Below are 24,606 nucleotides of genomic sequence, written 5' to 3'. Positions count from 1 at the left end.
AATTTCCCGAGCCCAGAGCTGTCCCCAAGAAACACAAAGACACTGATAAATTGCTCTGATTTATTTCAGTCTGCAGGAGACCATATCCCACCCATACATACCCATGCACACAATAATGGCATTCACCCAACTCTACCTGACAAACATCTTTTGAATCACAGGGACAAAGTCATACTTGGTCATTCCCACACTGCTGGTGACACCAGTTACATTTGGTCTTTTTCAGAAATAAGACAGTTGATGTCCCAAGAAAGCTAAGCCCTTAACTAGAGAGGTTAAGAACCCTGGAACCAGCAGGCACAACTTGAAATATTTGCCAACTCCTTCATTAAAAGGTTATTCTTAAGACTATCTTCCCATGGGTTGAGCTAAAACCACTGAAGATGGTCTTTCTGTACTTTGCAGAGGACAGAGGCACACTCCTTTATGGAGGCGGTGTGTAAGCTCATGAGTGTAGACCCATTGAGCCTGGCTGATTCTGCCGTCCTCTATCACAGAGAATAGGGACACAATGCAGTCCAAGGTCCCAGTCCAGTCAGAGAAGGAAGGCAGAAGGAATGGAGGCAGAGATGGTAATCTTAAAAAAAAAAAAAAAAAAGTCAAAGGTGGGGTGAGGGTAGACAGGGTTTTATATTTATAGGGAGGAATGTTGGGGTTTAAACTTCAACTAGACTGAGCATTTGAAGCAGCTCCTTAGGCTGAAAAATCAACCAGTCATAGCTAAACAATCTCTCCTGAACTGAACTGGTTGAGACCAGAGGATGAAGTGGAGCTAACCATTCGATGCTGCTTGCTTCACTCTTTCTCGATGCTGTGGGAACAGCACCCTGGGTACTGGACTGTGGAACTCTAAGGAGCCACAGGAAAACCACACTAGCTCAATGCTTCCCTGTCTTTCTCCACTTAAGAGTTTCACAGAAGCTCTTCTGACACTTGCCAAGTCATGAGCCCAGCTGGAATTCCTGGGACTACTCGGCAGCACTCACCTCTTGCTCCTCCCCCCATTTCCTAACATCACACTGTCATTAGCTGGGTGTGGCTTCCCAGTAGACACAAATTTCATGCCTCAGTCCATTTCACTGCTGGGTTCTGGACTTGTGGCATAGAGCAGGTGCTTGGTAAAGATGAGTGACTGTATCTTGTCCTGAGTGCCCAGAACAGTTAGGATCAAGGCTAAAACTCCCACTCCAGTAAGATGGGTCACGTTTAGGGGTTGGGGATTTAGCTTAGTGGTAGAGTGCTTGCCTAGGAAGCACAAGGCCCTGGGTTCGGTCCCCAGCTCCGAAAAAGAAAAAAAAAAAAAAAAAAAAAAAAAGATGGGTCATGTTTGATACTTTGCTGCAAGAAATCTCACTGCCAACTTGGAGGCCCTCAGGAGGGTGAGTCCTGACCCAAGGTGTTCAGTGGAGATCAAACCTTCCTCAAGTATCACGCAGGGAGATACTGCTCCCTACCCTTTCCTTTGACCAGTGTAGCCTAGAGCAGGGCTTCATTCAGTCCACACTCTCTGATAGCCCCCACTGATCTTCAGCAAGGCACTTAACCCCTGGAGGCCAGGAGTGAAATGGAAGGACAAAATCAGCTAGGTGACCTTCATCTAATCCCCAAGCTCCAGGTCTTGAAGGATTTGAAAAGGGATCTAGGAGTTGGACATAGCACACATGAAGAAAAAGCAGGAGGACTTAAAGCTTGTAATACATACTGAGGGAGAGGAGGGAGAAGCGAGTGGGGCGGGAATGTAAATAGCTGGATTTGGGGCACTGTGCAATCAGACAACCTATTTCTCTGTTTGAGGTTTAACACTTGTCTCCTTTTCTCCCCTGGCGCCCTCAGCATCCACCCTGAAAGTAGGACTCCCCCTCACCTCTGTCCTCATCTCTGCCTTCAAACCCCTTACTGCCCTAGCAAGGGACAGTGCACTTCCAATGTCCCTCTGAGCTGTCGGTAAAGCTGTGGTTCCTTCTGGTTCCTCTGAAGGACCCCCAAAGGTTGTTCTTTCCTCCCCAACTTGTGCCACGTCTCTGAGAATGGACAGGGGCAAGAACCAAGAATTAGTTGTGTCTCTAGGCACTGGGTGGCCATTGCTAGAAGCCCTGGCAGCACTGGAAGCACGCCCCTAGGACACTAAGAAGCCCTGGATCTTCTGAGAGTTGGAGAAGGGGAGGGGCCCACCAGAACCAAATCTGCAGCCTGAATTTAGTTTAGAAACCTTGAAAGATGAACAGACTTGGACAGGACCCTCTTCAAACATGGGGAATGAGGTTTGCAGCCTCCCTGCCCTCTCCAGTTTTTGGTTTGATGTCAGCCCTTTTGTATAGAGAGGGCAGGGCTGCAGGGAGTGAAGGGGCCTGAGGCTCAGGATTCCCAGCCTCATTAAGTCAGGTAACAAGTGCTTACATAAAGAAATGAAAAAGAAAAAGAAAGTGAGTCCTCTGGGACATAACGCATGAGACATATCACACTGAGTCACGATAGCAGAGAGCAGGAGGGAGAGGCAGGGGCAGGGATGGCAGCCCAGAAGGTCTGGGTGGGTCTTCAAGGCAGGCTGGCAATGTCTCTTTCTGGAGGTGGGCCAGCTGGCTTTGGGCTGCTCTCGTTGGCTTTTCCTTCAAACATCATGACCCTGGTTTGGAGATGAAGAAAACAAAAGGATTAAGACTCCTCCCCTTATACAGAAAGCTCCCCAGTCTTCCCTCTGCAGGGTCCTCAACAGAAAGCCCCTGGGCTAGCTGTGTGGAAGGGACCAGTTGGTGATCCTACTTCACAGGAAAAAAAAAAAAAAAAAAAAAAACAGGCACAAAATATAGTAGGGCTCCCCAAGCCCAAAGGCTTAGTCAGTCCAAGGTGGAAGAAGGGATAACCCTCTCAGCTGACAGCTTCCAGGCCATATGCCTTCCCTGTCCACGATGTCTGGAGAAGGGTAGTCTGGGCCCTGCCCCAAGATACCATCAGATCTTTTAAAAGGTCCCCATTGGCCAGTCATGGTGGTCCACGCCCTTAATCCCAGCACTTAGGAGGCAGAGGCAGATAGATCTCTGTGAGTTCCAGGCCTGCCTGGTCTACATAGAATTCCAGGCCAGACAAGACTACACACATAACAAAGAGAGCCTATCTCAAAAAAGAGAAAGGAAGAAAGAAAGAAAGACAGAAAGACAGAAAGACAGAAAGACAGAAAGACAGAAAGAAAAAGAAAGAAAGAAAGAAAGAAAGAGAAAGAAAGAAAGAAAGAAAGAAAGAAAGAAAGAAAGAAAGAAAGAAAGAAAGAAAGGAAAGAAGGGGGGTTGGGGATTTAGCTCAGTGGTAGAGCGCTTGCCAAGGCCCTGGGTTCGATCTTCAGCTCCGGAAAAAAAAAAAAAAGAGAAAGGAAGGAAGGAAGGAAGGAAGGAAGGAAGGAAGGAAGGAAGAAGAAAGACCCTGTCTTCAAAACAAACCAAAGCTCTTCCCCACTGTTCTACAAGTCCAGTCCCGACTGGGGAGGAGACAGCGTACTCTCAAATATGTGGCCTTTCTGGGGACTGCCTGCATTTTAGTACTGGCCTGATACTCCCAGGACAACTGACTCAAGACAAATACTCAACTTATGCACGTTTTCACACAAGTGGGTACACCACAAGCTCTGGCCACATTGAAACATGGGCTCAGGAGCCAGTCCCTTGGCCATCTTGGGCCTCAATGAACACCTTGAGTGAGCATGTATACATGGGTGTGAAAGCCAGAAACAGTCTCAGGGTACATTCCTCGGGTACCGCCTCCTCTTATTTTCTGTTGAGACACGATCTTTTGGTGGTCTGAAACTTGCCAAGTAGGCTATCTGGCCAGGTTCCTCCTGTCCCCACCTTCTAAGTGCTGGGTACAGGAACACGCCACCATCCCAGCTTCTGTGGTTCTGGGAACCACACCTAGACCATGCCATTCATTTACCAACTGCTATCTCCCGAGCTGAGCAAGCTGCTGCCTTAGTGAGAGAGGTATAGCCGTAGAGTGGTACCCTATGGATGCTTGCCGTCAGCTGTGCACTAGGCTGAAATCATCTCGTCTCACTAGGCCTCAGGACAACGCTTCGTGTGTTACCATCTCCACTCTCAATGGAAGACACCAACAAGCAGCCAGGCGCCATGGTGCAAACTTGTAACCCTGGCTTGTGAGAGTGGGAGGCAGGATTCCAAAGCTGAAGTCAGACTGAGCTATACAGTAAAACACCACACACTCACACACACACAAACACTCGGACAGGGATATGCACACACACAGGGACACACACAGGGACACATTGACATACAGGCATACCCACACACACTCACGAACAAGATAACCTGCCCGTTAGTGTCCTTAAGGAACAAGAGTCAGGGTCAGGATTCAAACCAGAGCTGACTTTTTCAGGAAGGGAAGTGGTGAAAGCTGTCTGAGATGGCTCTCATGTAGCCCAGGCCGGCCTTAAAGTTGCTAACTAGCTGAAGATAGACTTGAAACTCCTGTCCTTCCTGCATCTACTGCCTCTGTGCTAAAAACATAGATGGCCTTACCGTGCCCAGGTAAAGCTGATTATAGACTGTCGCTCACAACACCAAAGGGAGTAGAAATACGCTTTACAAACGAGGAAACAGGTTCAGAACAGTTGACAATAGGGATGTATCAAAATGGCTGGAGCATTTTCCTACCATGTATGAGGTCCTGGATTTGATTCCAGGGAAGGAAAGAAGGAAGGAAGGGAGGAAGGAAGGAAGGAAGGAAGGAAGGAAAGGGAAGGGAAGGAGGGAGGGACCATACTCAGGTATGGTATTGAATGCCTATAATTCAGCACTTGGGAGACTGAAGCAGAAAGATTGCCATGACTTTTAAGGCAAGCCTGGGCTACACACTGAGTAACAGGCCAACCAGGGTCAGCTGGGAGTACACAGTTAAGACCCTGAAGACCCTGTCTCAAAAAACTTTAAAAGGGGGAGGAGGCAGATTTGGTACTGCCATCCCTTTGGTCATTGATTGGTGAAGCCTCTGATCTTAGGGTTGCCATGGTAATCTCTCCTAAGGAAACAGGCCCAGAAAACTCAAGTTTGTCATGTAGCAGGTAGCACAATGGACTGTCCACCCACTAGGGGATGGTTACAGTGTCCTGAGCCTGGGGCCTCCCCACAGGATGTCCCCATGAGGCGAGGAGGTACTCACAGCTTGAGGACAGCTGATCGCTTGCCCAGCATCATGTTCACAAAGTCTCGGTAGGAGATGGTGTCACTGACACCCCCTGTCACTTCCGAGATCATCTTCTTCATCTCCAGGTGGGTCTTGGGGACCCCCAGCTTCTCCATCATCCTCTTTAAAGACATCAGATCTGCCAGGAGGAAAAGCAGATCTGTTGAGTGGAGACAGGACCCTGATGACCTGGAGGAAGCCAGGGATGCTGCACTGCTACACACATGGTTCTCAGTGACCTCACTTCCTCTCCCTGCAGGCTGCATCGATGATTCCCTGGGGAGGCAGGGATGAGCCTGCTTTACTTTCTTCAGAGGCAGGAAAGACCAGTAGGTGGGGACCTGGGCTTCTCGAGTCAGATGGGCTGGAATCAAGCTTTGTTCTTCTTGACTAGGGGCCCCAGAGAGGACTGCTTCAGCTCTCTGGGATGGGTGATACATGTCTACAATCCCAGGAGTTTGAAGGCTGGGGCAGAAGGATCACTGCATGTTTTAGGTCAACCTGGACTACAGAATGAGGAAGGCTTAGGGAGACAGCTCAGTCAGTAAGGGGCTTGCCGTGCAAGCATAAGGAACTGACCTCAATGCCCCAGAGCCCAAGTAAACATTCAGGCACAGTGGCACAAGCCTGCCCTCATGGGGTTGGAGAGACTGGGAAGAGAATCCAGCCTAGCCACATCAGTAAGCAAAAAGTAAAGGGGGGAGCAATTGAAAAGACCCCTGATGCTGACCTCTATCCTGCACGTACAGCCATTCACAGGTGTCTGTGTATATGTGTACCCCCTGCCCCTCACACACAATCAGTTGGAAGGAAAAAGAGAAAGGAAGAAATGGTTGGTTATTAGGCTCCTGCAGACATGATAAATGAGATGCTATCCCAGCAGGTGCTGTGGGGTAGCCAAGGTTCCTGAGACTTAGTCTGACCCCAGGCACTGAGAGTCAAACTTTCTCTGGCACACCACAGTGGAGACCACTGCCACCTGCCAGTTCCGCTCAGCTGTTCTAAGACTCTCCCTAGGGGAGAAGGGACAGGGAGCCAAAATTACCCCTCAGAGCAGGAAGTGCAACAAAAGAACAAAATAGAAGAAAAACAAGGGAGGCACCAAAAAAGTCACTCCACCCCACCCTCCCAGAGCCTTGGCCTGAACTCGGGGCTCCCACCAACATCTGAGCTTATTTCCTGGGGATTGTTCACGGTGAACAATGGATCAGCAAAAGGAAGGTGGGCAGGGGCAGAGCCTAGGACTGTGAGCAGGCCTGAGGTGGGCAGCAGGACTTGCACAAGACCTGGAGCGGCTAGGCTGTCCTTCTCAGTGGCAAAGCTCACAGGACTTACACGTTGCCCACCAAATTTCAAACTGGCAAGACTTCCTGAAAGACACTCAGCAGGAAGCTTCTCAGAGCCCTGACCCACTGTGCCTCTCATTGGCGAGGGCACTGGATCCATCTAGAGAGGTGGTGACCATGAGTTGATCAATAACAGTTAAAATAGAAAATAGTATTCTGGTAAGATAGCTCCGGAAGGTGGGGAAAGGTGTCTGCGGCCAAGCCGGAGGGGCTGAGTTTGATCTCTGATGCCCACACGGTGTAGATGGAGAGGCCGACTCCCTAAGGCCGTCCTCTGTCAAACACACACCATAGTGGACCACCCCCCTCCTTGCAAACAAATAATTAATAAATGTAATCTATTTTGTTTTTTGAGACAGGGTTTCTCTGTGTAGCTCTGACTGTCCTGGAACTCACTCTGTAGACCAGGCTAGCTTTGAACTCAGAGGTCCACCTGCCTCTGCCTACCGAGTGCTGGGATTAAAGAAAAATGCCACCACAACCCGCCATATTTTGTAAAACTCAGAAGTAGTAAACTAATTGTGGTAGCGCATGCTTGTAACCCCAGCACTGGGAAGGCTGGGGAAGGAAGACTGCTTGACACCATCTTGAGCTATATAGTGAATTCGATGTCAACCTTGGCCAGGGGAAAAAAAAACAAAAACAAAAACAAAAACACCCTACACACACACACACACACACACACACACACACACACACAGAAAATATAGCTCAGTTGGTAGGTTTACCTAGCAGGCATGCAGTCCTGGGTTCCATCCCCTTCCCTGTATAAAGGTAAGCTGTTGGTGCACGCCATGCTTGGGAAACAGGAGGATCAGACATTCACTGTCTGAGCCCACCCCTTAACATTAACAGCCCACCAAATCCTTTCACTTGTCTGGGACTTCTTGGTTTTCCACCTGGAGACTGAGGGTGTCTGAGCAGCCTGGACCATAGCCCAGCCCTGTTGGTCCAAGATCATCCTACCTGGCTGTGAGAACCTTGGTCTTTTGTGCTTTTGTCACCCCAACAGTGGGTTCTGCTGGAGGTGAGAGGCAGTGAGTGTCTACCCTCCTTATCACTACAGGACAAGGGACAACAGCGAGTACAAAACAGACCCTGGGAGAATGAGCAAGCAGCACCTTGATCCAGGAGTCAAGTAGCCTCTGAAGGCCTGGTTGAAAGGTAGCACTAGGCTCTGGGGTGGGAGAATCTAGCAGGGAGGCACACCATGAGGATTCCCAGGCAGAAAAGCTGGGCCAAGAGACCTAGAATGGGGTTGGCTTTCCTCAAGACAGAAAGATAAAGAATGAAGGGGTGCAGGGAGGGAGAGGAGCCCCTTGGCCCTTAAGTCTCTTACTGGCAAAGAATCAAGAATCTTAACCCAACTGACAAAAGAAAGAATGCTGTGAAGACCGCCTGCCGAGACAGTGTTCCCTTCCTTGGGAGAGTCCTGACAAGAGCCACAGAACAGATGACCAGCTGTGCTCACAAGCCAGCTTACGTGTGACCCTTGAAGTTAACCTTACCAGCACACCCTGTTGTCTGTTTTGAGAAAAGACCCCCCCAGACAAGATCATGAGCCCTGTTTACAGTCAGAGCGTGTCTTGACCTCCTAGTGACCTGTGTATGGTAAGAATTCCGCTGACCTGTGTGACCTACAGTGTTCTCTTTTTCGTCGGTTGTTAAGTCTGCAGAGTAGCTCAGAAAACACTGTAAAGTCTCACTTACGGAAAGACACATTCTTCAGATAAGAAGCATGTGAAAAACAGCCTTACTTAATCTTTTAAACGTAGACATTGACTAAGCCACCAAGATCATATAGATAGCAATTGTTAAGCTACTCAAACCCAGCCTTCTCTTGGTAGTTTTGGTTTTGTATGAGTATGAGTCAGTCTCTCTCTCTCTCTCTCTCTCTCTCTCTCTCTCTCTCTCTCTCTCTCTCAAGTACACTTTTTTTCATTGCTGTCTTTTTTCCTTACTATTTTTTTATTGTGATTTTTAAGATTATGTGTGGGCTGCAGGGCTGGCTCAGCGGTTAAGAGCACTGACTGCTCTTCCAGAGGTCCTGAGTTCAATCCGCAGCAACCACATGGTGGCTCGCAACCATCTGTAATGGGATCGATCTGATGCCCTCTTCTGGTGTGTCTGAGGACAGCGGCAGTGTATTCATATACATAAAATGAATAAATAATTCTTTTAAAAAAGATTATGTGCATATGTGTGCGTCTGTGCACATGAATGCAGTGCACATAAAGGCCCCCCATGGAAGGCAGAGACCCCCAGGAGCTGGAGTTACTGTTGTTTGTATGACACCTGCTGCTAGTGCTGGGAGGCGAACTCAGGTCCTCTGCAAGAACAGCACACACTGTTAACTACGGAGCCATCTCTCCAGCCCTTCCATTTCCTTCCTTCCTTCCTTCCTTCCTTCCTTCCTTCCTTCCTTCCTTCCTTCCTTCCTTCCTTCCTTCAGGGTTTTTCAAGACAGGGTTTCTCTGTGTATCACCTGCTGTCCTGGAACTTGCTCTGTAGACCAAGCTGGGCTTGAACTCAAGAGATCTGCTTGAAGCAAATTTCTGCCTCCCGAGTGCACTTAAGACATACATGACCCCCGCCAAGCTAAAAATGGTTGTATTTATTCTTATGCGTATGAGGGTTTTTTATGTACGCTGTGTTATGTCCAGGAGAGAGCAATAGATGCCTTGGGACTAGTTATTGGGGACTGTGAGCCACCACATGGGTGCTAGAAAATGAATCTAGGTTCTCGGCCAGAGGAGCAAGTCCCCATAATCACTAAGCCATGCCTCTAGCGCCCCCTATTATTTTTTAATGAAGTGAATTTGGAGTATATTAAAAGCGTTTTTGTTTTCTTTTCTTTTTTTCGGAGCTGGGGACCAAACCCAGGGTCTTGCGCTTGCTAGGCAAGTGCTCTACCGCTAAGCTAAATCCCCAACCCCTATTAAAAGGCTTTAACATGGATTCAAACACAGATATTAAGAGAAGGGAGTGATGTTGGAAGACACATCTACAGGCAGGCGGATCTCTGTGAATTACAGGCCATACGATAACTACATAGCAAATCCTTGTCTCAAAATCCCCCCACCCCCAAAAAAAGAAAAGGAAAAGAGGAAGTGGGAAGGAAGGAAGGGAGGAAGGAAGGAAGGAAGGAAGGAAGGAAGGGAGGGAAGGAGGGAGGGAGGGAGGGAGCCATGGCTGACATGATGTCTCAGTAGGTGAAGGTGTCTGCCACCAAGATTGACAACTTTCTTGTCCCCAAACCCCAGAATCTACATGGTAGAAGAGAACAGATTCCTGCACATTGTCCTAACACATACTACACACATACACACACTAATACAAATATGTAAGTGAATGATATCAACTCATTCTGAAGTTGTCTTTTGCTGTGTGAATCAAGATCCCAGTCCCCCCCTCAGTGGAAGTCTCTCCCCGGTGTCTCCTGCTGCTGGTGTCAGGCAGCTGGGCCATCAGGGCCATCGGGGCAGCATCCGGGCTCTCTTCAGTTTCACCCAGTGCCCCTCCCCAGAGCGGCAGGATTCTTTGGATCTCAGACCTCCTCCCCACCCTCCCTTTCCATCACCAAGGCCGCACTCACCAATCTCGCCTTCATTGTTCAGGTCAAACTCCATATATTTCTCTGGAAATCATAAGCACAAACTGCCATTAGCCCAGTGACTCTCTGCAAAGACTGAACTGCTGACTGAACCCTTAGGGAGCCCTTGACACCCTCCCCAACCCAGGAGTCCTGTCACCTTAGCTGATGTCTCTGGAAGAGCCAACAACTTGCCTTGATACCAGGTAGGCAAGAATTAGCCATGAGGAAAACTACAGCATGTGATATACTGTCCTGACACTCACACTGTTCCTTTGTGGGTAAATATGCCAGTTACTCCAGCCTGGTGGGTTGTCCCTGCTGTACAAGGGCACCCCCAACACCCACCCACACCCACACCCACACCCACACCCACACCCACCCACACACACACACACACACACACACACACACAGGGTATGTATGCTCAAAAACCAGATGTCAGGATATTGCTGTATCCTGGTATTGACTCTAGCCTTCTTGTGGGATTTTCTAGAGGATCACGGGAAGAAATAACCTAAAATGGAGATCTGATCTCCTATGGTTTGGATCACCTTCCCCCATTCATAGTCCCCCACTCCAGTCTAACCAAGCAAAAGCTCACTCCAATCTCTCTTCAGAACGTTTGCTTTGCTTAGCCTTGGTCAAACAACTTCTGCTTAAACTGTCTACATCCCTTGATTGATTATTTGTGTGTGTGTGTGTGTGTGTGTGTGTGTGTGTGTGTGTGTGTGTGCGTGCATGCGTGCGTGCGTGTCTTTTACCCATGAATCCAGAGAGCTCTTGGGCGGGTGCAGCACACACGACCCGCTAGGAGCCAAATCGGTTTAACTAACAACTAATTCGAAGTGGCAGGCACCCTGTTCTCCTCCTCCATCCCACCTGGTCTCTCAGCCTGGAGCGTCCTCCCAGCTGTGCTCAGGCTGTCCTGAGGATGTTACCTTCCACCAGGCCCCTGCACCCTGCTGACGCTGGCTTTGCTTATCCCTGCCCCTGTACACACACACACACACACACACACACACACACACACACACACACTCCTAGGTCTTGTCCCATGCGGCTCCCCAGGCCTGCAGTGGGCCTGGTGCCCATTGAACACCCACCTGGAGAACAGAGGATTGAATGGCTCGAGGACCTTTGTGTCTCTCCTTTTCCCAAAAAAACCTTTTCACTAAGACCACCTGCTAAACAAGCTGGACCTCACCTCCCAATGAACATGGGGCTTCAGACCCCTAAGAGCTGTTTGTTTCCCAGAGGCCCCCTCAAGGAGTGGGCCCTGAGTATTCTCTGCATATATCTCCTGCAGGTTTCCCTGCTCCCCACTCCATGTAAAGAAAACATAGACCAAGCTTGAGATCTGGGACTCTGCAGACAGACTGATAAGGGTTCGAGTCTCAACTCTGCCTCAAGTGAGCTATGTGATCCCTCTGCCAATAATCCTGCCTCCCCAAACCTGAGTCTGTTGGTCTACAAATGAGCAATCTCGCCATCTGCCTCCTAAGGATGGGGAATGGGATTGGCCCAACAGAGCAAGCCAGCTATTGCTGGACAGGTCTTACAAGGGCTGACACTCAGCACCTGCTGGCCATTTTTAATATGACTGCCATCTAAGTCCTGGCCAAGACTATCACACTGTGAACTAGATGAGGCCAGCGAGGCACACTGACAGGTACTTGGCCTTAGCATGGGAAGGATACCAGCACGGCAAACACTTGGGAAAGGTATGGGACATCTTGGATAGCCTCTGGAAAGTCCAGAGTTCCCATCCCCCAAGTTCATCCCAGAGACAGGAAAGGTGGGTCTGCCCATTCCTTGTGTGCCCAGGCTCCTCTCCTTTCGAGCCACTGGCGGAGGACCAAGCAGCAGGGCCCCGAACAGAGGAACCTTTATACGGCCCTCTCCCTGTGCAGGCTCCTGGGCCCTGTTTTCTTTTCATCCCGTGCTGTTGGGATTCAATGAGCAGAAACTCTGCCCCCCTGCTCCACTGTAGCAACACAAATGTCTATTCTCCGCAGGGGCTCCTGAGAGGCTCCACCAGGGAGGGGGAGATGCACAGACTGCTCACAAAGGGCAGATTGTGTGCTGGGGCCCTGGAAGTGCACAGGGCCTAGATGGGGAGAATAGGAGCCAACCTGAGCCACACTGGGCAGCCATGGGACAAAGGGGCAGGGCCAGAGCAAGCCTGCAGCCAGGGGCCCACAGAGACACAGGAAGGGGAAAGGGCCCTCTTCTAACTCTCTGGGGGGGACCCCTGTGTCAAAGCCCGATGGGAAATGGGGCATTTTGGATGAATCAGAGCTGCAGCCCAGTCCTGTGGAGCCAAGGAGGCCTGTGTGCCATGGGCCTGGGGGGAGCAGCCAGCTTTCTGGGGGCTGTTGGGCAGGCAGCCCTGGCTCACCTTTAAAGGCCGCAAGCTTTTCCGGCAGGTTCTCTTCATCACTGTACTTCTGGTCACAGAGGAACTCCTACAGAGGTGAGACCACAGTGCTGAGACAGGGTTGGGGGCAAAGGTCACCTAGAATCAACCCCAGGCAGGGTTCATGCCAGCTTCTTGTTGACCCTCCAGGCAGATTCACAGTCAGTGTGGTGGTAGGAGGTGTTCTCTGCAGCCTGGGAGCAGGGCTTACTAGAGGATCTACTCCGGGAACTGAACACCTTCAGAAATCTGCCCTACGCTTTCCCCAGGACACCAAGCTCCCAGGATGTAGGAAGTTGTGAGCTCCAGAGACAGCTTCTCAGGCTGCCATTCACTTCTTAAGTATGTGTCCTCAGCAAATGACCTGTGTTCAGTGGACCGTTACCTTCCCCACCGGGTGAGCGTCAAGGCTGAACTACTCAGTAAGTCTGCAGGGATAACATGGGAGCCAGGAGTGGCTTTTGCAACATTACCTCTGCTCTGACCAGAAAAAGACTGAGTGAATCAGTCATCTTCAGGCCCCACCCTCCCCTGTCAGATGAGGTTTAATCCCTAGTGTGCTTTCCTTCACAAGCCACAGAAGACAAATATTTGAGTCCTTCCAGAACCACTATGGGGAGGATCCAAATAACAGCAGCTGGATCTCAGGCTCACTGGCTTTCTTTCCAGATCTCCCAGCAGCCTTAGGAGGTAGCTGCCATTACCGTGCCTGCTTCACGCCTGAGGAAATTGATGCTGTACAGTAAGAAACCCTGCTGAGCTCCACCATACTTAAGCCACCTTAAACCACAGCCTTAAGGGATGCAGAGTGTGGGAGCTCTTCACTCCTGGTCTCTCCTCTTAAAAACAAAAAGCTATTCCCACACTTGAGAGGCTGAGGCAGGAGGATGGCAAGTTCAAGGCCAATTTGGGCTACATGTGAAGAGTCTGACTCAGAATAACAACAAGAGGCCGGAGAGATGGTTTAGCAGTTAACGGTGCTGTCTGCCCTTGCAGAGGATCCAGATTCAGTCCCTGCACACACAGGGCAGCTCACAGCCATCTGTGACTCCAATTCTAGTCAGTTTGATGCCCTCTTCTGCCTCACTGGGGACTGCATGCCCGTGGTGCACAGACATGTGAGCAAACACTCATACACATAAAATAAAAATAAATCTTTAAAAAAAAAACCCAAAAAGTATGCTCTCTAAGTGCTTGCCCCTAACAGGGTCAGTACCAAGGTGCCTTAGTATACCTTGCTCAGTTTGTAGCGAGCTAGGTATTTGGACACAGCAGGAATATTCCCATCCAGCCATTTGGAGTCTGCTAAGCACTGTTTTCTGTGGCCCACACTTAGTCCTTCCCATGATGCTGCACCATTTGTCTCCGTTGACTCACTGGGCATTTCCTCAGGGACCACAGCCTGGATGCACACTGTGCTGCACTTAGGCAGCAGGGAGCAGTGACATGGAGTGGATAATGTTCCCATCCTAAAACCAGATGCTTAAGGGGACTAGAGAGATGGCTCAGTCAGTAAAGTGCTTGCCACACAAGCATGAAGACTGGAGTTCGATCCCCAGTACCAAGTCCAAGCCAGATAGGACGGCATGAGCTTGTAATTCCCAGCACTCCTGAGGTAGAGGTAGGAGGATCTCTGGGTTTGCCGACAGTCAGGCTAGCCGAATTGCTAAGCTCCAAGTCTCAAGCAAAGAGGACAGCTCCTGAGGAACGACTCCAAAGCGAGGTTGATCTCCGGCCTCTACACACATGTGCATACGTGTGCACACACAGGCATGTACACACATACCTAATCACACAGACATAAAAATCAATCTGTATCTAAGTTCCGGGTGTCATTTCCCATCAAATGGCACCAGTCTGTATGCACACATCTGGAGCGCTCCCTTTTGCTCCCGCCGTTGTGGACCCAATAGCCAGAGATGGCAACTACCTCAGTGACCTCCATCTGACCCTCAGTAGCTCAGATTCTGCCTACATGTGGCTCCTCTCCTTGCCGGGTTCAGAAGGGGTCATCTGGCTAAGCATCTATGAGGGCCAGCTTCGTGTTATTAAATCTCCCAGCCACTCATGGTCTGATTTTACAGGTTGGAACTCAACCAGAGGGGTCATGGAAGGTGTCTAGTCCATCCAGTACTGGAAAACTGCAGAAAAGATTTGGAATTGATTCTAGGCCCAGCCTCGGGACTCAGCCGGCTCCCCCAGGTTGAAGCTAGCTGGAGCTGGATGCTTTTTCCTGAGAAGCCAGAGCTGTCCCCCTCCTTGCTGGCTCTGTGGATTGGCCCTTCCTCTGGGCTCTCTCATAAAGCTCTTTGCCAAGCCCCACCCCTTTCCATTACCACACCAAAAAGTGGAACAATTCATACTTGTTGGTGACCCCAGCAAACCAAGTACATCTCAGGGTCCCGGATACCTCACGTGTCCACTGAGGGACGCGTTAGGTCAGTGGCTTTCAGACTTGAGGCAGTGAAGACAAGGGGTATTAAAAGGGGGAGGGGCCCTAATTAGGTTGGCCAAGTTTCCCCTTTGCTAAGTAAAGTCTTTTTAAAACAATGACCACGGACAGTTACCGTGAATACAGAAGCTAATCAGCTCTGTATTTTAACTTAGCCCACATCCAACTCACTGTTTCATCGAGTCTTGTCAGCATCACTGATTCCTGGAAAGCCTTATGTGGACGGGTGCACAGAAGCAAGGTGCTGAGGAGACAGCTCCAAATGTGCTTGCCACACAAGCTTGAGGGCCCAAGTTCAATCCTCAGCATCCACGTAAAACCCAGGTGTGGCAGCACATGCCTGTAATCTCAGTACTGGGGAGGTAGAGACAGGAGGATGCCTGGGGCTCACTCGCCAGACAATCTGACCAAACCGATGCGCTCCAGATACAGTGAGAGGCCTAGGTGGAGGCCAGGCATAGCAGTGCATGCCTTTAATCCCAGCATTTAGGAGGCAGGTGGTCAGCCTGGTCTACATAGAGATCCAGGCCACACAGAACTAGATAGTGAGACCCTGTCTCAAGCAAACAAGCAAACAAACAAGGTAAAGAGTGGTTAAGGAAGACACTCAACAGCCGCCACATGCACGCATGTGCATACATACCTGTGCACATATATATACGCACGCATGCATACATGCACACATGCACGCACCCACACAACAGGCAAAGGACCAGCATGCGGCACCTTAGGGGAGAGAACCAAAGGGCCTGCCCCACTCCCACACTATGTAGCTAGGCAGAAGCTCCACCCCACCATACCTATCCGTAGCATCCTGCTCTCCGCCTCCTATCAGGTAAACAAGGCTCAAGGGAAGGACACAGTCCTTGTTCTTAGAGACAAATCATACAAGATCGGAAGGACAGTCTGGCGGGGCTGGGCACAAGGGCAAGGCACACACTGCAGAAGAAGCTCGTGGTGGCTCCCTCTCACTGGACTCACTGATTGAGCTCTCAGAAGAGGCAGCAGAGGTGTGTGTGGGTCAGGATAGGGGTGTGTGGGTGGGGGTAGTGTGGGTGGGTATGGGTAAGGGTAGGGGCGTATGTGGCCAGGGTAGGGGTGTGTGGGCTGGGGTAGGGGTGTGTGGGTGGGGGCGTGTGTATTGTGTGTACGTGATCTCTTTTACACAGAGGAAGCAATGTGTCCTCTCCCATCTCATTTCCGGCTCCTCCACCATCCTGGCTTGTTTTCCACACTGTCTCCTGTTTGCTGAGCTCACTGCTACCTCAGGGCCTTGGCTTCAGCTCTGCCCCCCAGCCCCCCCCCCCGCACCCCCCCCCCGCCCCAGAGTGAACATCCTCCACACATCTGCATAATTCTCTCCCTTACTTCATTCAAGACTTTGATCATAGAGGCTCTCCCTAAACAACGAGGCCTGTCCATGCATCTGCCTCCACTTCCAATCCACCTGGCCTTTCCCGGATTCTTCCATCCCAGAACAAATGGTCCCTGCCTCACCCAGTTTCCCCTGATGTTGCTTTCTTCAGGCTGTGCCCATTGCCCAGCTGCCCCTGTGAGCACGCAGGGTCCGCATGGCTGGTGCTCAGTTAAGTGTTTGGAAAGGAGACTCAGAGAGGATGAGTCCCCAAGTCACACCACCTGCAAGTGGCTGAACTGGGAAAGAGCTCCGGCGCAGAGCAGCTGGCCTCCCTATGCCCTCGTCCGCAGCTAAAGAGCAGAAGCCATCCAAGAAAGTAGGTGTGCAGAGATAAGTCCCAGGACAAGCTCATCAGCGTGTGTCCTCCGAGGCTGGCTGGTCAGCCTTCTGGATGGGACTTGGAATCACGGTGAACACACACCTCTGAGAAGGGCTGAAGGTGTTTCCTGAGAGGTGTAACAAGAGGATGGCCTGCCCTGAATGCCAGCAGCACCATCCCAAGGGTCTAGGAAAAAATAAGACGGGGGGGGGGGCGAGGGAGGGGAGCAAGCCGAGGGCCAGCAATCACCTGTTTCCCAGCTGCACACACACTGCGACAAGCACTTCACAGTCCCGGATATGTCTTCCCATTAGGATGGGTATCCCTTAAAACTGAGAGCCAAGATAAACCCTCCCTTCCTTAAGTTCCTTTTTATGAGACATTTTTGTCCAGCCATGAGAAAAGTAACATACAGATGCCCAGCACCCTACTGTGGCCGGCCTAGAGCAAGCATGTACTCCATCAACAAGTGTTTAGCGAATGCAGAAGCCTGCCATTTGTCTCCAGCACTTCCTCCAGACTTTTGGAAATAAGCAGCTTCCCAAAGACCATGTCTGTGTGTCACAGACACTGGAGTGGACTCCTGGAATGGAGTCCCATCTTCCTTTGGAGCCAACAGTGACAGATGCTTGAGCCACACCAGAGTGACCAGGGTGGGAAAAGCAGCTGACCTATTCATGTGTGGGTAGGTAACCCTGGGCTGGGACAGCTGTGTCCTTGGCTGGGGGCAGGAGACAGGTGTGCAGTCAGGGAGAAAACTCAAAGGCTAAAAGGCAGCTTCCTCTGTAGCTCCAGGCTTCGGTTGTAGGCTCAAGAACAGCCCAGGTTCCCTTTCCTAAAAAACCTCCCCCACCCACGTTCCTGCTCAGCCTCTGGGGCAGGCTTTGCTCAGAAGCAGTACCCTTGAGCTGGACCTTGAAGCCAGGCCATGGGACAAGATAGCTGTCTGCCCAGATAGTGGGAAAAAAATCGAAATGATCAACAAAGGCTGAGCCTGAGTCGGATAGCCTGAGCTCATTCACTAAGTAGCTGTGTGTAAATGTGTGTCTCTGTCTGTGCCTCAGGTTCACCATCAGAAGACAAAGAGGATTCTAGCTGTCTCCTAGGCTTGCCTGGAGCGCTAGAGTGAACTAGTGACTACCGGGCAACAGTCAATAATACTAAATGCTTGGTGGGAGTTTAGCATGCATAGTGTCGGCTTGTCAGGCCTGCTCCTGAGACTGCCATCCGTTATTAACCGGATTCCCAAAAAATCAACCTTGCTTCACCTGGGGGAGCAGGGGGAGGGGAGGTGCAGGTTTCTCATTCCCCTTCTAGGTACTCATTTGATAGATCAGATGAGAAACTGGGCGGGGCCGCTGAACTAGTTCGTGGTTACAAAAGATTTGCACCTCCCTCAAGGGTCTAGATCCTTGGGCTATCATCTCAGCTTCCTCCTTGCCTCCAACAAGGTGGTAGTGGCTAGGCCACAAGTTTCAGGGGAAAGGAAGCCTAAAGGGGTAGGGAGAGGTCACCTTTCCTGAGGTAGTAGGTTGTTGGGGGGGGGGGTTTTCCAGTGGTTGTACCCTCTGGTCCTTTTCCAATCCAACCCACTGTCCCCCAAGATAAGTTCTTCAGGAAATACAAGAGGCTGAAATATGAGGTGACGAACAAGAAGTGCTGAATTGGCTTACGAAGTCCCAGGGGAGGTTTGGGAGGGGCAGAATTAATACACGCACTTAACCTCAGAATCCAGAGGGAGCTCGGCATCTGCACTGTGCTCCTTGGCCAATAGCTGGGGAAACTGAGGCCCCAGAGTGACCAAGACCCCTAAAGTCATAATGGATGGACTTCAGGTACAGGGCAAAGGGTTAAGAGGAGGAAGGAGTAGGATGAGACCAGCTGCGTGGTGCTCCCCAGGCTCTCTGTCTACAGTGCTCTGTGGCTTTGGATGACTAATTTTCCTACAGTGGGCCTCAGCTGCCTCCTTTATAAAATGGGGTCACAGTGATAGAGACCCTTAGTGACTGAAGGAAACATACATAAAGCTGGCCTTCCTGTCCAGGGTCAGTCACCACCACCCTGCCCCGCCTCCAGCCACACCCAGAATGTGTTCCCACATCCATCTATGCCCTGACATGATACCAAGGAAAACCTCCAGAGGAGGCCGGACCCTCTGGATACCACTCCTCAAAGGCAAGCTTCTCTTTGTCCTCAAACTTCTGGCTTACTCGCCAAGAGACAACTGTCCACCTGTTACAGAGCCGTGCTCCCATCTCAGCCCCAGGGAACAATGCTGGCAAGCCACCACCCTAGCCCCAAGCTGCCTTGGTCAACAACCTGAGACAAACAAGAAAGTCCCTCTCCCTCCACCCCAACCGCATCCCAAATGCTCAGAGACGGAAGGGAGGGGTTAGTTCCTTAAGGATTTAGACAGCTCGGATGTGGGGGGGCACATCTGAAGAGGCAGAGGTGGGAGGATCCGAAGTCCAGGTCTAACCTCAGCTACAGGGTGAGTTTGAGGCTATCCTAGATAGCACAAGACCATGCATGTCTCAAAATTAAACCAAACCAAAATGATAAAAAAAAAAAAAAAAAAAAAAAAAAACAAAAACCAAAGGCTGGAGAGTATCGAGCCCGTGGAGTCGCCCTCCACAACTCTGACTCACTCAATCCCCTTCCTGAACAAGTACACTTGTTCCTGACCCTCTGGGCTTGTCTTTTCTCATCAGTTACACCAGCTGAGGACACAGAGAGAATATTGCCTCAAATGCTTGGGGCTCTGGGTTCGATCCCCAGCACCACCATAAGAAGAAAAGGCTGCTGAGCAAATATCGACACGCTAGAAGCCAGCCAACAGTGGCTGATGCCCTGTGAATGCCAAGGACAGGCAGCACCATGCCGAGATCCTGTGGGCTCTGACACAGCCCACAGGCTCCCAAAGGGCCAGGGCCAGGCCACAAATGCCCAGCCTGGCACCTGGCGAGCAGCGGGAACCTGTAACGTGTACCCACAAAGACAACAGGCTCACATTCCCTTCTGGGGCTTTATCCGGACACGGTGTCCTCTCAGGAGATGGGGCAGCTGAAGAAAAACACCCGGGTGACCACACACGCATAAAGCAGACCTCACAGAAATTCCATCTCCAGCTGCCCGTGACATAGCCACGGCAAGGTCACAACTGGCCAGACCTGCAGGGGACACTGAATCCCCAGAGGCTCACATGACCCCTTATCACCATCTCCTTTATAATATATTAAGGGGAGAGCAAGAGAGACGGGTGTCCTCAATGCCAACAGGCAAGGACAGAGCGGCACTGCCAGGGACACAGGAAAAGGCACACCCGCATAGTCTCCTGGGTCAAGTCTCAAAGGCCCCACGTGGCTGGGAGAGAGGGCAGGAAACATAGGCACTCTGGACAGAGATCTTCTCACACCCCAGCCCCCTTCCCAGGTGGCAAAAGAGCACCGAGATAACCATTAGGCACCTAAAGGGACAGGGAATACGAGTGACCTTCATTTGACCCAAGAGGCTGCGACATGGGGACAATAGCCAGAGATCTTTATCCTACATAAGCAAGGAAGGCCTGGGTCACTAGAAAATGGCAGGTGCCTGGTGGACTGGGGCCAGAGCAGGCCACGGGTGATGTCTGGAGCCAGACAGACCTCATCTGAATGCTACCTCTGCCCTTTCTTTGGCCGAGTGCCCTGGGCAGGTGATTTCATTTCCTCTTTATTATGATGGGTATCATCGTCCTCACCCCTAAGGGACATTCATGATTCTCTCTGCACGCCTGGCACACGCATGATAGAGCGCTCCGCGGAGGCGAATCCGTGAGCCAGTACGTAGCGAGCACCAGTGTCGCCGTGCTCACACCCTTGTATGTTTAAAGGTCGGGGCCAATCACAGGCTCCAGCTCCAGATCATCCCCAGGCCACAGGCACTCCAAGGGGTAGCCAGCCCAGCCACGCAGCGTCTCTAGGTTCCTATGGGAAGACAGGGGAAATTTCTCCCATTACCATATAAGGCTGGGCCCTGGCTGGCCTGGGGTCACCTACCATGCCATCAGGGCGTGGGGAATGCCAGCTATGTGGAGGGAGTAGGAGGCACTTGCCTGGTCCAGCTTGCTCCAGTGGTGCTGACACATACACACCACACAGTGTGAGAGGGGGCTGGGTATCCACCAAAGGGGCCACCGAAGCAAACAGATACTCATATAAAATCTGAGTCCCTCTGTATCTGGTTCCTCATCTTGCTTGGTTTGATTCAAGGTCTCCCTCTGTAGCCCAGGCAGGCCTTGGGATGCATAACCCTCCTGCTTGAGCCTCTTGGGCTGCTTTGCAGACGAGCACACACCGCCGCCTCTGGCTAAATTGTAGCTGTTTAACCTCAGGCAACTAACTCAACCTCTCTGAGCTGGCTGGTCTGTGAAATGGGAATAAAACAGTAGTGTTAAAAGTGAGCATTCGCCATGCCTGGTGCAGCACCAGCACCCCCAAGGGACCAGAGAATGAGCGTAGAAAGCAAAACGAGGCTCTTGAGATGGCTTAACAGGTAAAGGGACCTCTCTGCTAAACCTGATGATCCGAGTTCAATCCCTGGGACCCACACGATAGAAGGGGGAACCAGCTCCTGCAACCAGTCCTCTGACCTTCACACACACACACACACACACACACACACACACACACACACACCCCCTTATACATACATGAACGACGTAGTGGGATTTTAAAAACAATTTCTAAAGAAGAAACTAAAATGAACCCTTAAAAAGCCGTATTAGTGTGGCCCTCCTGCCTCCTTTTCCCCCTCAGGGTCCTCCAGCTCCACCAGAGTGTTCAACTTTGTCTCTCTTGTGATAACAATTGCTAAGACTGAGTGACCTCGCTGCTCACAAACAGCGGGGGAAAGCCCCAAGGAGAACCGGAGTGTTGGTCCCAGAGAGTCTTCTTAGAACTGGGCCAGCCAGCAGCCGGCGGTATCCATGCTCATGGGCACAACAGGTGGCTGGTCACACAACCCCCATTCAGTGAGTCACAAAGTCATGTCCTGTATGGTTTCCTGCTTCTATGGGGGACAGCAGGCACTGCTCAGCCTAACCCAGCCCACGCCCTCCCCCCACCCCCAGAATTCACACACCAGGTAGGGCAGAGAAAGTATACTCCAAAGGAAGACCATCAGACCTGTCACTGAAGCCATGGCCATGGATCAACCAGGCTGGGACCTTCAAGCAGGGCCACCTGTAACTCTGAGTCTATCTTCCTCCACTGACTATTGCAGAGGTTCCAAAGGGGTGAGCCCAGTTGGTATGCCCCTGGCACACCTCCACGCCTACTCCCTATACCTGAGGCCCTCACACAAACAAATGACGATGTTCGAGACAGCCACCAACTCTGCACGTTTCACACACATCCATCTGGCTTTTGAAAAAAATCACTACTATTATCTCTTGCTGGCAAAGGGGGGCTCAGAGGGGTGAAGCAGGTCGATGAAACTCACAGAGCCAGTGCTTGGCAGCCTGTCTCCTGCCTCTGACTCTAGTGTGTCCACCGTGGCCTGTTCTGATGCGGGAGAGCTGGATGGTCTGGGATAATCCTCTAGGGACCTCCACTCTGGATCATACTCCGGCCCTGTGGCAGCGCGCACTCACGTAGATCTCAAAACGGCACCCGCCGCAAAGAGGCTCCTGTGTGACCTTGGCTCACCTGCTTGCCCTCTCTGGGTGTTTGAAGACCTGCGGTGGTTAGATCACAGCTCCCGCTTGCCCACTTACTGCAGCATCGGTACTGTCAGAAATCAGGCCCTGATAGTCACAGCCCTCCATTTTTGAGACCCCTGTCCCAACACCCCCTCACCCTGAGCCTTCACCAAGGATGGAATCAGCATAGAAAGCCCCGAATCTCAGCTCCTTGGACTCCTCTAAGGTCATCCTAAGCTGTTTCTGGCTTAGGGTCCTGTTGGTCGTGGGTGGAATCAGCTAGCTCAGAATCTAACTAACTGAGTGGCTCAGGGGACTGTATGAGGTCAGGGTTCCAGCTTCCTGTCAAGAAATTAAAAGCAGCCAAGGTTGGGGTTGGGGATTTAGCTCAGTGGTAGAGCGCTTGCCTAGCAAGCGCAAGGCCCTGGGTTGGGTCCCCAGCGCCGAAAAAAAGAAAAGAAAAGAAAAAAAAAAAAAGCAGCCAAGGCTGGGGTAGTGCAGAGGGGTCTTGGAGAAGTCCATCAGGCATGAGCTCTGAGCCCAGACATATGTACATGGGCACCGGAGACCATGCTCTAGGACAAGACCCAAGGGGAAAGGGAAGGGTTGCAGTGAGAGGGCCCTGAGCCCTCCAGGGCCTCCTGGAGCTGGTGGATAGGAAGAGACACCTATCAAGGTCTAGGCAGTCCGTGGAATAAAGGGATGGGGCTAACACACCTCATAGCCCCGCATTTCCAACGACCTCCAGTGATCTCCAGTGTGCTAACCCTACCAGTGACCCTCCTCATCAGTGACCTAGAACTTGTCACTCCCGGTGTCTAGGGACCAAAGGGGGCAAATAAGGGGAAATGCCTAGCTTTCTATCAAGTGGTATACCTCAGTCCCAGATCTATTAATAACTCAAGGGTAGAGTGCTTGCCTAGCATGGAGAAAGTCTTGACTGAGTTCAGTCTCCACTGTGGAGGAGAGGGAAGGAGAAGGAGGGAGAAGGAGACAGGGGTTGGGAGCTGGGGGTGGGGGACGACAGAGACAGACAGAGACAGAGAGAGACAGAGAGAGAACTCTAATACCATCATGGGCTGTCTCCCTAGAACGAGACCCCAGACCATGCAGGCTCCTTATCTTCCTAAGCCCACAAAGGGACCCTGCCTTACTGAGACACCAGTCACGTCTGAACACAGATCCTGGGAACCCTAAAGCCTCAGGCTGTGCTACCTCTGTGCTTTGCCAATCCAGGAGGCCCTGACACCTTTTCTTATCTCCTGGGATCTACACGCTCAGTAGCAAACGTAGGGAGCTGCTATTGTGTGCCTGGCAGCAGCGGAAGGATTTCTTTCTAGAACATCCCCAGGACCAGCAAAAAAGAAAAAAACAAAAAAACAGTCCCTCGGGCAACTTTTTAAAAAGCTGGTGAAAAGAGCTGTGTGCTGGAGTTGGAGGTGGGAGGCGATAGGGAAAAGCCAGCCTTTGCCAGTCAACTCCCTAGTGTTAAGTTCTGCGGTCTACGGAGACAGTACTAGCCCTGGGGTCCCTTCTGGCGCCAAACCCCTTAGGTGGTCCACAGCGGGCTCCCGGGAAGCCCCGCTGCCGCTCCCGCCCCACCTCCCTGGTCAAGAGAGTTACAACTTGCAACCGGAGACGCCAGGCAGAGAGCTAAGGGGTGGAATGGACTTACCTGGAGTTGGAGGCCACACGGACAGGGGCCAGAGATGCAATTGGGGAAGGCCAGGGATAGGGAAGGAAGGGGCTAATTTTGTCTAGGGGGAGGGGTGGCACAGTGCGGCGCAAAGGATCAGCACGTTGTCCCGCGCAGTGACGCGGCTTACCCGGTTGATCTCCTCCAGTCTCTTCTCCTGCCGGGCTTTGAGCAAGCCGAACGCCTTCCCTCCTGCGGGAGACAAAGAGTCGGCGGGGAAGCGAGGGTACGTCCCGGGCCACGCGCCCCCTCCGAGTTCCCGCGCGTGCCGCGCCGCTCGCACAGGTGGCGACCCAGAGACGTCCTGCGCGGGACAGCGCGGGGACAGCAGGCGCCTACCTTGGAACCTGTTGCTGAGTGCGACGGACATGGTATGCGCCCGACTCCGGACAAGGCGATGGACAAGAGGGAGGAAAAGGCGTCTGGTCCAGACCTTCGGCGGCGTGTGGCGACGGGACCCAGGGGCGGAGGGACCTCGCGGCCCGACACACCCCGCCC

General features: G+C 51.6%; 1 protein-coding gene across 1 annotated transcript; it reads right to left on the bottom strand.

Annotated features, from left to right (window-relative positions):
- Positions 1–47: 47 nt before the first annotated feature.
- On the bottom strand, positions 48–24,606 carry Aif1l (allograft inflammatory factor 1-like). The gene is given in 6 exon segments (NM_001108578.1): positions 48–2,623; positions 5,164–5,326; positions 10,129–10,170; positions 12,527–12,593; positions 24,239–24,300; positions 24,448–24,606. Coding segments are annotated over 6 exon segments (453 nt in total). The 5' UTR covers positions 24,479–24,606; the 3' UTR covers positions 48–2,535.

Source organism: Rattus norvegicus, chromosome 3, assembly GCF_021556685.1.
Source record: "Rattus norvegicus strain SHRSP/BbbUtx chromosome 3, alternate assembly SHRSP_T2T, whole genome shotgun sequence".
Taxonomy (NCBI): domain Eukaryota; kingdom Metazoa; phylum Chordata; class Mammalia; order Rodentia; family Muridae; genus Rattus; species Rattus norvegicus.
The sequence above is the reverse complement of the archived record's forward strand: the minus strand, read 5'-3'. Positions and strand labels throughout refer to the sequence as shown.